The 10,721-nt window shown below is 47.3% G+C and overlaps 2 protein-coding genes across 8 annotated transcripts in view; one reads left to right on the top strand and one right to left on the bottom strand.

Moving 5' to 3' along the window:
- The first annotated feature begins 1 nt into the window (after position 1).
- On the top strand, positions 2-2,462 carry PSMB4 (proteasome 20S subunit beta 4). The gene is made up of 7 exons (XM_058715771.1): positions 2-179; positions 430-636; positions 913-1,059; positions 1,238-1,319; positions 1,713-1,829; positions 2,038-2,126; positions 2,337-2,462. Exons 1-7 carry the CDS (start codon positions 40-42, stop codon positions 2,347-2,349), a joined length of 795 nt encoding a protein of 264 aa, XP_058571754.1. The 5' UTR covers positions 2-39; the 3' UTR covers positions 2,350-2,462.
- Positions 2,463-3,871: 1,409 nt separating this feature from the next.
- Positions 3,872-10,721, bottom strand: part of POGZ (pogo transposable element derived with ZNF domain) — a 52,266-nt gene continuing 45,416 nt past the window's right edge. For all 7 annotated transcript variants that reach the window (XM_058715764.1, XM_058715768.1, XM_058715767.1 and 4 more), the window contains 8 exons: positions 9,644-9,778; positions 9,357-9,529; positions 9,060-9,200; positions 8,307-8,363; positions 8,006-8,118; positions 7,762-7,786; positions 5,950-7,629; positions 3,872-4,476 (listed from right to left, as the gene is read on the bottom strand). In XM_058715764.1, coding sequence (XP_058571747.1) covers positions 5,958-7,629; positions 7,762-7,786; positions 8,006-8,118; positions 8,307-8,363; positions 9,060-9,200; positions 9,357-9,529; positions 9,644-9,778 — 2,316 coding nt within the window. In that variant the 3' untranslated portion in view covers positions 3,872-4,476; positions 5,950-5,957. The remainder of the gene's footprint in view (positions 4,477-5,949; positions 7,630-7,761; positions 7,787-8,005; positions 8,119-8,306; positions 8,364-9,059; positions 9,201-9,356; positions 9,530-9,643; positions 9,779-10,721) is intronic.

Raw genomic sequence — 10,721 nt, 5'->3', positions numbered from 1 at the left:
GGCGCAAGCGCTATCATTTCTTCTGCCACCGTGACTAAGATGGAAGCGTTCTTGGAGTCGCGGTCCAGTCTTTGGGCCGGGGGTCCGGCCCCGGGGCAGTTTTACCGCATCCCGTCCACTCCTGGTGCCTCGGTGGGTCCGGCATCCGCTCCCTACGGGGGTCCGATGACGCGCACGCAGTAAGCTCTTGGCGTCCGAGCCTGCGCAGGGGGCGGGACGGTGGGACCTGGTGCGGCGGGCCGGTGCTTAGGGAGCCGGGAAGGCGAGGTGAGGGCCGCAGGGCAAGCGAACAGCGAGGAGCGCGGAGCGGAGAGTCCCGGAGAAGCAAAGGAGGCCTGGAAAATCAGAAGCGGAACCCACTGCGCGGAAGAGGGCTCCGGCTCTTCCAACGTTCCTCCCCTCGCCAGACCTCCCTCTCTCTCTGTGCAGGAACCCCATGGTGACCGGGACCTCGGTCCTCGGCGTTAAGTTTGAGGGTGGAGTGGTGATCGCAGCAGACATGCTGGGCTCCTATGGCTCCTTGGCTCGTTTCCGCAACATCTCTCGCATTATGAGAGTCAACGACAGCACCATGCTGGGTGCTTCCGGAGACTATGCTGATTTCCAATATTTGAAGCAAGTTCTCGGCCAGATGGTGTAAGTCATCTGGAGAAGAGGGAGTAGATCCCAGGTGGGGAAAGGAACTTACTGTTTTGTTCTTAGAAATCCCGATAGAAGTTCTAGAGTGGAGGAGTCTGAGGCTGCAGCAGAGGGCCAGAAAGTTGCTGGGGTTCCGTGGAAGATGAGAGTGTTTACAATACATAGTTTTTGGCGTTAGGGGGGTGTAGAATGAAGAAGATTGTAACTTTTGTGGGGTGGATGGAATTGCCGATTTCCATTCTCCCCCTTTCCTCACAACCAATTCCTTTGAAGGATTGATGAGGAGCTGTTGGGAGATGGACACAGCTATAGTCCCAGAGCTATTCATTCCTGGCTGACCAGAGCCATGTACAGCCGCCGCTCCAAGATGAACCCACTGTGGAACACCATGGTCATCGGAGGCTATGCTGATGGAGAGAGGTTGATTTGACTACAAATAACTTATTTCTCCACCCACCCAACTACTAATGTCTATGTAGCATCTTCTCTCACCCCTGAGGGAATGCCACTTCTCAGACCCTGTTGTCCCATCCTTCAGCTAAAGTACCTAAGAAAGCCTAAAATGAAATGAGTTCTTTGACCTGTTGTGTCCTGTTAGCTTCCTCGGTTACGTGGACATGCTTGGTGTAGCGTATGAAGCCCCTTCGCTGGCCACTGGTTATGGTGCATACTTGGCTCAGGTACGTAGGGGAGAGGGGTTGGAAGACAAAAGGCGATGGGGGCTTGTGGTTGTCTGCTTGTTCTTCCTGTGAAATTCCAACGTGGACTAGGCTAGGATCCCTACTGCTGGACACGTGGTTTCTTTGTAGTCTGGAGGCTGTATGTGTCGTACTTACGTACTTATGTTCCAATGACAGAGTGGTGGCTCAGAGATTCAGTAGACATGTGCAAAGAGGAAATGCCCTAGAACTTGTCCTTCAAGTAGGTCTTAGCACAAGTAAGCAGAATTCATTCTGGGGAGGCAGGAGGTGGAATGTCACCTTTTTAACCCATTTATGCTGCTTTTCACACCGTGGAATTGAGACAGAGGTATTCAGCCTCTGGTATCTCCCATTTTTTCCCCATTTCCCTAGCCTCTGCTGCGAGAAGTTCTGGAGAAGCAGCCAGTGCTGAGCCAGACTGAGGCCCGAGAGCTGGTGGAACGCTGCATGCGTGTGCTGTACTATCGAGATGCCCGTTCCTATAACCGGGTAAGGAGGGATGTGAATAATAAAGATGATGGGACTCTAACTGGCATGTTCTCGATAGTTGGGATACCTGGGTCTTTGCTTTTGAAGAATGGATTGCCGAATCTCCTATTTTCAGATTAGGGTAAGACTCTCTACTTGACCTTTGAGCAGGTCCCAGGAACTTCAGGTGGGGGTGGGCATTTTTGTTGAGAGCTCTGCTTTCTTTCAGTTTCAAATTGCCACCGTCACCGAAAAAGGTGTTGAAATAGAGGGGCCACTGTCTGCAGAGACCAACTGGGAGATTGCTCACATGATCAGGTGATTGAAATTAAAATTACAGAAGAAAACATAAGTGGTAGAACAGATGGGAGTCTCCTTGGCTTGCACTAAGCTGGGTTTTTCTGGAGGTCTCCTCCAAAAAACCTCTTTGGCGGGGAGAGGGGTTTGGGTTGGAGGACAGAGTTGCTTTTAGGAATTAATTCCTCCCCCTGTGGCTTCACAATTTTATTATGTTCTCTTCCTTTTTAGTGGCTTTGAATGACATACAGATGCATTATCCAGAACTGAAAGTTGTGCCCTTCTTCTCACTTTGAACTTGGCTGGTTCAAAGGTATACTTTTCTATTGTAAAATAAATAAATCCTTTGAAATGCTGGCTGAGTGGTTTTATTGTCTGACCAGGTCACACTAAGAGTGAAGCTGCTAATTACTGCCACATGCCATCTGCATTCCTGGTCAGAGAACCCTTTGGCTCTTGGTTCTCATAGCAGATACAGGATTCTCTGCAGGACAACACAGGAAATCTGCCACGGTCTTCATTTGGGCCTATGCTGAAAACAGCTGTGTAGAAGCCAGGCTTCATTTTTGTGGGATAACAAAGGGCTTAACATTTTTCTTCAACATTTATACCCACCCATGTGCTAGATTCTTAAAGAATTTCTGGCTTAATGTTGGTTGCAAATGTGATTTTAGTTAAAACACTGTTTCAAAGATAGAAATAGTGTCTGGTAAAGCTGCCCCCAGCAGGACCTGACAGCTTCAATCCCTCACCTAGGGCCACCTCCTCACCCTTAGTAGAGGAAATACTGAGTAAATTCAGCATTTAACCTAAATGTTTATTGTCCAGATCTACAATCAGAAAACCTCTTAAAGGTCTTATGTGTTCAGGGGCACCTGGGTGGCTTAGTCGTTTAAGCATCCCACTTCAGCTCAGGTCATGATCTTAGGGTTTAAGCCCCCCTTCAGGTGAGCACTGCTTCTCTCTCTTTCCCTCTCTCTCTCTGACCCTTGCCCCCTCTCAAAAATAAAGTATTAGGTGATCATTTAAAAGTTTAGGGGCACCTGGGTGGCTCAGTCAGTTGAGCATCTGACTCTTGATTTCAGTTCAGATTGTGGTCTCAGGGTTCATGAGTTCAAGCCCCAAGTCAGGCTCTGCACTGACTGTGGAGCCTGCTTGGGATTCTCCCCTCTCTGCTCCTCTCCTGCTTGTTCACTCACTCTCTCTCAAACAAGTAAACTTTTAAAAAGTCCTCTAAGTTTAGCTGTGACTCAAATCGTTTGGGGCATTAAGCCAAATTCGACTCCCAAAATGGTGTTAAACCAGAATTTTAACGTTTATTTTTTGAGCAAGAGACTGACAAGCATGAATGGGGGAGGGGCAGAGAGAGAGGGAGTAAGATTCTGAAACAGGCTCTAGGCTCTGAGCCGACAGCATAGAGCCCGATGTGGGACTTGAACCCACGAACCTACGACGTGAGTCAAAGTTGGACGCTTAACGGACTGACCCACCCAAGCGCCCCTAAACCTGAATTTTAAAAATGAACACCCTAGGTGATTCTGATGCACATCCTCTCTAAACTGCTTTGAGAACTAGTATAGGCAGCAAGCTCAAAGTATTTTTTTTTTTAAACTCCCAACTATTCCAGAACTTCAGTAAGGTAAGAGTAGAGGGAGAAATCAAAGTATCTCTATTTTATCCATGTCGCAACAAACTAATAAATGAAAGTAAAAGGAAATCATGAGTTTTCTATTTGTCTTCCACATATTCAGTCTCAACACAGAAAGTAGTCAATAAATACTTGTTTATTGATTAAACTGAATTATAAAAAAAAACAAAACAAAACAAAAAAAAAACTTCCTTCTACTACTAAGCCATGCGGGCGGAATCCACAACGATAACTTCCTGGCCAAAACCCAGCTGATCCACTGTTGGTCTTATGGTCTTAAAAAAATTACCCATCAGGAAAGTCAAATAATGCAGAGGCCAGGGACCCAGCTCTGCTGAGGCTGGGGCTGCTGCGGAGACTACCAAAGAGGATTCGGTCACTGTAGATAGAGTTGACCATAGTTCTTGAACTTTCTCAAAGGCAAAAGGATGACTTCAAGGTCCATGTTCTGTCAAAATGGCATCAGGCAGAAAGCTGGGGAAGAGCAGGCCAAGAGCAGACGGATCTTCAGTTCACTTTCCAGATGCCATGGGTTCATGAAGCTGGCCAAGCTGTTCATGGGTGGGATCACTCCAGTTCACTATATTATAGTGTGCTGGGGTTAAAAAACCAAAAAATGGAGGTGAGGAGAAAGAGGTGGTAACAAATGTCACACCTGTACCACCAGGCCCATCACATCTTGAGCATGTCCCAGTCTGTGAAAGCCTACTACAATAGGGTTACCTAGGAAAAAAAAACAAACCACATTGTTTATAAATCCATTTCCCCTCATTTTATTAAATGTTCCACTTATGTACACTTTAAAGATGAACCACTGACAAGCCCATGCAGGCTGTCTCCTTGGCTCCCAGGAGGGACATGTTGCTGAAAGACTTGGGATGGATAGAAGGTGTAGCTGTGGGAGAGCTGGGCTTGGGTTTTTGTTCCTTTTCTCTGTATGTTACACAGTACGTTTCAGTTTATAACCATGAGTACATACAATTAAAAAAAATCCCTCATGCAAACTGTAGAAAAATTTTCTTTCCTTGAAGCTGGCAGTGAAAAATAAAGATTCATGTCTTTTTCTTTGTGCACACCCCTGTGTTTCCTCTTCAGGTCCCCTTCTTCTCTAAGCATTAAGAGAAATGAGGAAAGCCACAGGGTTAAAACAGGATTTCAACAAGTGGTTTGTCTTGTTTTACGAAGTTCAACATGTAACTTCTTGCACAGTTAGCTCCTGGCTTTAGGACATGTGATCTCTTGAACAGGCATGCTGTCCACTTAACATGTTGAAGACCCATACACTGGGAATGGCCTCCACCCTAACACTGTGTGATCAGCTCGGTACCTCTTGCTTGCTAATGACACGTGTATGATCCTTTGTCCGGAGTGATGGGGTGAGCATGGGAAGAGGGGCCAAGGATCCCAATGCAAAGAATATTGGTTCTGTCATGTTTTTGTTGGAGGGAAGGTGGTGAGGAAAAACAAATCTAATTCATCATTCTGGATGAGAGGTGGTTTCATGCATTTTTAAAGCCACAAGTTTATATCTCAGAGTTGCTGTAGAAACCAACATCTCTGGAGAGGGAAGGAAAGAAAGGAGAAGGAAGAGAGAGTTCAGTGGGATTTTTTTTCCATTTTCATTTTTATATAAAAGTGTTAAGACCACAATGAAAAAGTTTTTTTTATCCATATATATAATAAACCAGTTTGTGAGCTACATATTTTTGTCTTTCCCATCTTCAGAAATGTTCTCACATTGACAATGGTTGGAAAGCATCATGCCCAAAGACATTGCCACACAGTAAAACAAACAAAAAAACCCAGATGTACTATGATACAATTGAGGTAAAGGGGAACAAAAATTTAACATTTGCCCACAAAGAATATTTTTTTCTTTTTCTTGATTTTGTCAGAAAAATACCAAACACAGTGATTTAAGTTTTAAAAAAAAAAAGTCACGAAAACCGGTTTTTAGCAGAAGTGAACGACCAATGGGCCAGCTCCTTGGCTCAGACGGGATCACCACTGGTATTCCTAATAATCCACAAATCCACAGGGAAGCAGAAGTCAACATTGCGGGGGGAGTGGGGGCATAAAATTAAAAAATATAAACCAAATACCCCACCTGGCATATCCCCTTTCCCTAAATCCCTCTACCCACCCCCTCACGCTTCCCCTCCCTCCCCCCCTCCCAACTCCACACCCGCTCCTGACCCCAGCACTCAAATCTCCATCAGATCTAGGTCAGCTTCTTCAAATCCATAAAAGGACTCGGTCTCGCTTTCACCCTCAAAGAGCTGGTGAAGGCTCTCAGGCTCAACTGTCTCTTCAGGAGATGATCTGGGTCGGGGAGTGGAAGCGGAGGGCTCCTCAGACTGTTCCCCACTCAGCTTCAGCTGCTCCTCTAGGGAGGCGATGAGCTCCTCCTGCATGTCAGCGTTTCTAGTGGGTGAGTTAATGTTGCCATCAGGGCCAGGTAGGACACTGGCCACGAGGAAGGACCGCTGCACCAGCTCTGGACAGTTCCCAATGACGCCCAACACCTCAGCCAGCCAGACCAGCACCAGTTGAAGCAGGACGTCGGAATCACATGCAGTATCTGCCATTTCCCGAGCCTGCTCCTTCCACTTTTTGTGCAGAAAGTTCTTGATGGTTCGTTTGATGCACACATCTAACGGCTGGATTTTGGAGCTACAGCCCGCCGGGACCACTGCAGGCAAGGTGCTAGAGGCACTTAGCATAGCCAGCACCTCTTCCGACAAATGAGTGCGATGACAGTCCATCACAAGCATGCCTTTGCTGCGCTGGCACGCTGTGTGCTTCTGCCACACTCGGGCTGACCACAGCTCCATGATCTCGTCATCGCTGTAGCCACTCTCCTTCACCTCCAGCAGTATCGAGTCCGGCACGTTAGCAGGCTGATCCATTTGTCCTCGGTAGAAAACCAGGGTGGGGAGGACAGTGCCATCGGCCAGAATGGCCAGCACCATGTCACACCAAGGTTCCCCCGTGCCCACTGTCTGCAGGGCATTCTCCTTTCGGTCATCACTGCTTAGCACCTCTGTATCTAGGAACAAGGAGATCTCATCAATAGCCACAATCATGGACAAGGGTAAGTCCTGGTTGTGAATCTGTCGTTGCACGAATTCAATGAAGAGTCCTGCATTCTCTGCCACATCCTTAGGTAGGGTGTGGGCCACAGCTCGCCGGGCATGGGGGGTCAGGTGGTGCCGGAGCATGAAGCGCACAGCCCACTCATAAGAGATCTTAAACCCTCCCTCCAAAGAACGTCCTATTTTGGTAGCTTTCTGGAACAAGGTCTCCTCATTCACAGGTAGCTGCTGCTCTCGCTGGGTTAGCACCCACTCAGCCAGCTTCTCTTCTGCTTCTAAGCTCAGATATTTGCCCTCCAGATTCTCCCCCTGGGAGGCCTGGAAGCGCCGAAGCCAACGTCGGATCCGTCGCTGTGGATTTCGGAAGTGTTCAGCAGCCTGTTCTGTATTGCAGCACAGGGCAAACAGGACCACTCGAAGCTTCTTCACAGACAGCTGCTCCTTCTTGCCAACTCCACTGCCACTACCACCCCCTGTGGCCTGCTCAGGCTCCTGGATGACCGGGCTCCCTTCATCCTGGTCATCCACATTCAGACATTCGGCCCCCTCTGTGGCCAAGGGTGGGAGGGCTAAAAGCTGGGGCTGAGTTGGGGTTGGCGGTGGGGTTGCGGTTGAGGCTGGGGACGGGAGTGCTTGGGCCAAAGGAGGCGGCAGCTCTTCAGGCTCAGCTGGGGTGGCCCCCACAGATTTCACAGTGGCAGTTTTATTAGAGGGGAAGGCAGGAGGAGGATATATATTCTTCAAGCTCCGGTCATGTACTCGGTCACGAGTGTGGCCATGTCTAAAGGGTTAGCAAAGAGAGGAAAAGAAAGCTCAGTTCAACCAGGAAAATGAAATACGACTGGCAGTGATAATAAAAAAGATGAATCACACTGGAAAGCAGAAACTAAACCATGAAGGGAGTTTCTGTTACCTTGAGTGAGATATCCAAGTGAGTCCTATGGGAAACGGGACAATAAAAAAAAAAAGTTAAACTCAACGAAGAAACAAACCCTCCAGTCTTATATAAACTTCAGGTTGGAATGCTTCCAATTTGGTGATGTCTATCTAAATAGTGGATGAGTCAGGCCAGGTAGAGGTGCTCCTGACTCACACAGCAGGACCCGTACCCTTAGCTTTTTTTTCTTGTCCCACTCACCCGCACCTCTACTACTTACCCCGTGGCAGGACGCTGCTGGATCTGTGAGAGGGGTTGAATACCAAATGCTTGGCCATGGCATCTCCCACAGAGGTAACAAAGGTACATGAAGTGCAAGCCAGCTTGATTCCACTAAGGAAGAGAATCAAGAGCATACAAAACAAATATAATAGTGACACTGGGAGTAAGTTTTGAGGCTTAATAAAGCGAGTGTCCTTTCTCTTCTCTCTCAAATTAATTCACATGCCCAAGCCCCCACAATAAATGGATTAATGTAAGAACTTGAAAAATTAAGAGTCCATCAGTAAGTTTTCCCTTACCTCACAGAATTTTTAAACAAAGCCAAATACTTGGGGCTCTTGCGTGGAACATGATTGCTGAGAAAGACAAAGAAAAAGTGGCATGAGTTAGGGGTTCTGCTCACCAGAGGTCAGCAGTCTCTGACAATGCCCCCCAACAAAAGAGATGCCCCTTCAGTCTATCCTCACTTCAACCTAAGCCAGTTTCCCTGTCATACTAATATTCCCTATTAGTGTGCATAAAAATCACCAGGAGAGCTATTAAAACACACACTCTGATTGAGTAAGTGGCCTGGAGGTGAGAGACAGAGGCTGAATTTCTAACAAGCTCCCATCTATTGCTGCTGGTCCCTGGGCACACTCAGTAGCAACGTCCTACAAAATTAGAGCACTATCAAAGCCATATGAACATGGGTGTGACCTGGGGCGCCTGGGCAGCTCAGTGGGTTGAGCATCCGACTTCAGCCCAGGTCATGATCTTGTGGTTTGTGAATTCAAGCCCTGCTTCTGGCTTTGTGCTGACAGCTCAGAGCCTGGAGCCCGCTTCAGATTCTCTCTCCCTTTGCCCCTCCCCAGCTTGTCCTCTTTCTCTCTCAGAAATAAACATTAAAAAAAAAATTAAAAAACAACAACAACAAAAAAAAACCCATGGGTTTGACTCTTACTCTGCTAGGAGAGATAGACAAACAGCTCTAAGAGTTGGAAGGAGGGAGTGAAAGGAGTTCTGGAGAATCTGAACTCCCACACAGGATCACTAGTTTAACCGTGACTTACTTGATCATGTGGTTGGCATAAGCTCGAGAGCAGCAGGTGCTATAGCGACACAGAGAGCAGTGAACGTAAGTGGGGAAATGATTAGGGAAATCTGGGATCTCAAAGCTGCATTCTAGACATGTCTGTCGGCCCATGACACTCCTGTCAAGAAACAAGGAAAATTCTTGTTATCGCCCCAGGAGTCTTCAGATTGTGGGGGCTGCAGACAACAGACGCTGCTAAGACACTACCAGATTACACTGGCTATAGGAATAGTCGTGCCCACCCGGCCCCCAGCCTCCAGAAGAAGGCACTGACATTTTCCTAACAGCTCTCTTCTGGATGTTGCGCCGGACAGGGGGATAAAGGAAGACAGGCAGAGGGTCTGTGGAGGAGGTCAGTGGTGCTGCCTCCTGCAAGGTGCTGGGAGGTGCATCATTGGAGGAAACAGGAACAGTTCGTGGCTGTCCTCGGGAAGCCCGGATTGTCACCTGTGAGCCAAGGGAAGGAACAATTAGACGCCACCCATGCCGAATCTCAGAATAGTGACAATCTCTATTCCTCCCCTCCTGGATCTATAAAAGAAACACTGACAAGCTCTTTACCTTGGTGCCTGGTTTCAAACCTTCTAGCTGCTTGGGTTTACGGAAGGTTTTATGGTGCTGAAGCTTGTGTTCAATTTTGTCCTTTGCAAAGAGAAACTGCAGCCGGCATTTGTTGCAGTGATAAACATTCCTCTTCTGAAGGGAGAAAAAGAAAGAGCATCCCTTAAAGGTTCCCCCAAAACTTTCTTCCCTTATAAGAAGGTAGATCAATGCTAACATTCTTTCCCCTGCTTTCTGTGATTAACTAAAAGAGGAAAAAAGAAATATACAACATGACACCAAAACCTACCACTGAGAATCATCACCTCCCAGGGTCCCAAACAAAGGCAGACTCAGGCAGGATGTCTAGATGCTCGAACCATCCCTTCCTGACCTGGTTTAATAATGTGGATTAGTGGCTAAAGCTTTCTTTGCCCCTGCTTTGTCTTTACAATGTGGACAGTGCTACCTACCTCCAGATATTCTTGTTTTTTTTAAACAGCAATATATGATTAAAAAAAAAAATCATACTTTTTATTCTGTACTGCTTCATGTTTTAAGTTTGCCTTCCGTCCCTTTGCACAGAAACCATGTGTTACCAGTTTCCTGGGTATTCTTTCATGGACAGTCTATGCACATAACCACGTAACACACACATACATCTGTAATCACCACCTCCCTGTTTGCCCTTTCGTTTTCTTAACACGAATGATAGTATTTTTTCATACCCTGCTGTCTTTCCTTGCACACATCACTGTATACAGATATGCCTCCCTGTGAGACAAGTTTGAGGATCCAGACTGCCTACTCTTAGGTCCTTCAGCAATAGGACCCAGCCCTATAGTCTTCTTCCCAGGGTAGCAAGACTCCATTTCCTGAGTACAAGGGACAATATCCATGCTGCTCTTTGGAAACACCTGCGTGGGGGGATTACCAGCAGTCACCCCTGTGCAAACGAGTGTGTGAGCCCAGGAGGGAGCTCACACGTGACAATGGGAGCACATGTGTGCACACCCAGGCAGGTGCACCCCTCTGGTTCTCCATTTTGTGTCTTCTCTATGCACTTTCACTCTCCTCCTCTAGTGGTTCCTTTCTGGCA

The sequence above is a fragment of the Neofelis nebulosa genome, chromosome 2 (assembly GCF_028018385.1).
Source record: "Neofelis nebulosa isolate mNeoNeb1 chromosome 2, mNeoNeb1.pri, whole genome shotgun sequence".
NCBI lineage: Eukaryota > Metazoa > Chordata > Mammalia > Carnivora > Felidae > Neofelis > Neofelis nebulosa.
Note: the sequence above shows the minus strand (reverse complement) of the source record. Positions and strands in the feature narration are given on the sequence as shown.

What these genes read in the sequence shown, in the direction of transcription:
- PSMB4 (XM_058715771.1), top strand. Translation starts at nt 40, where the DNA reads ATGGAAGCGTTCTTGGAGTCGCGGTCCAGTCTTTGGGCCGGGGGTCCG. An exon ending in GGTCCGATGACGCGCACGCA is followed by an intron (nt 180 to 429) that starts GTAAGCTCTTGG and finishes CTCTCTGTGCAG; the next exon opens with GAACCCCATGGTGACCGGGA. An exon ending in GGCTATGCTGATGGAGAGAG is followed by an intron (nt 1,060 to 1,237) that starts GTTGATTTGACT and finishes GTGTCCTGTTAG; the next exon opens with CTTCCTCGGTTACGTGGACA.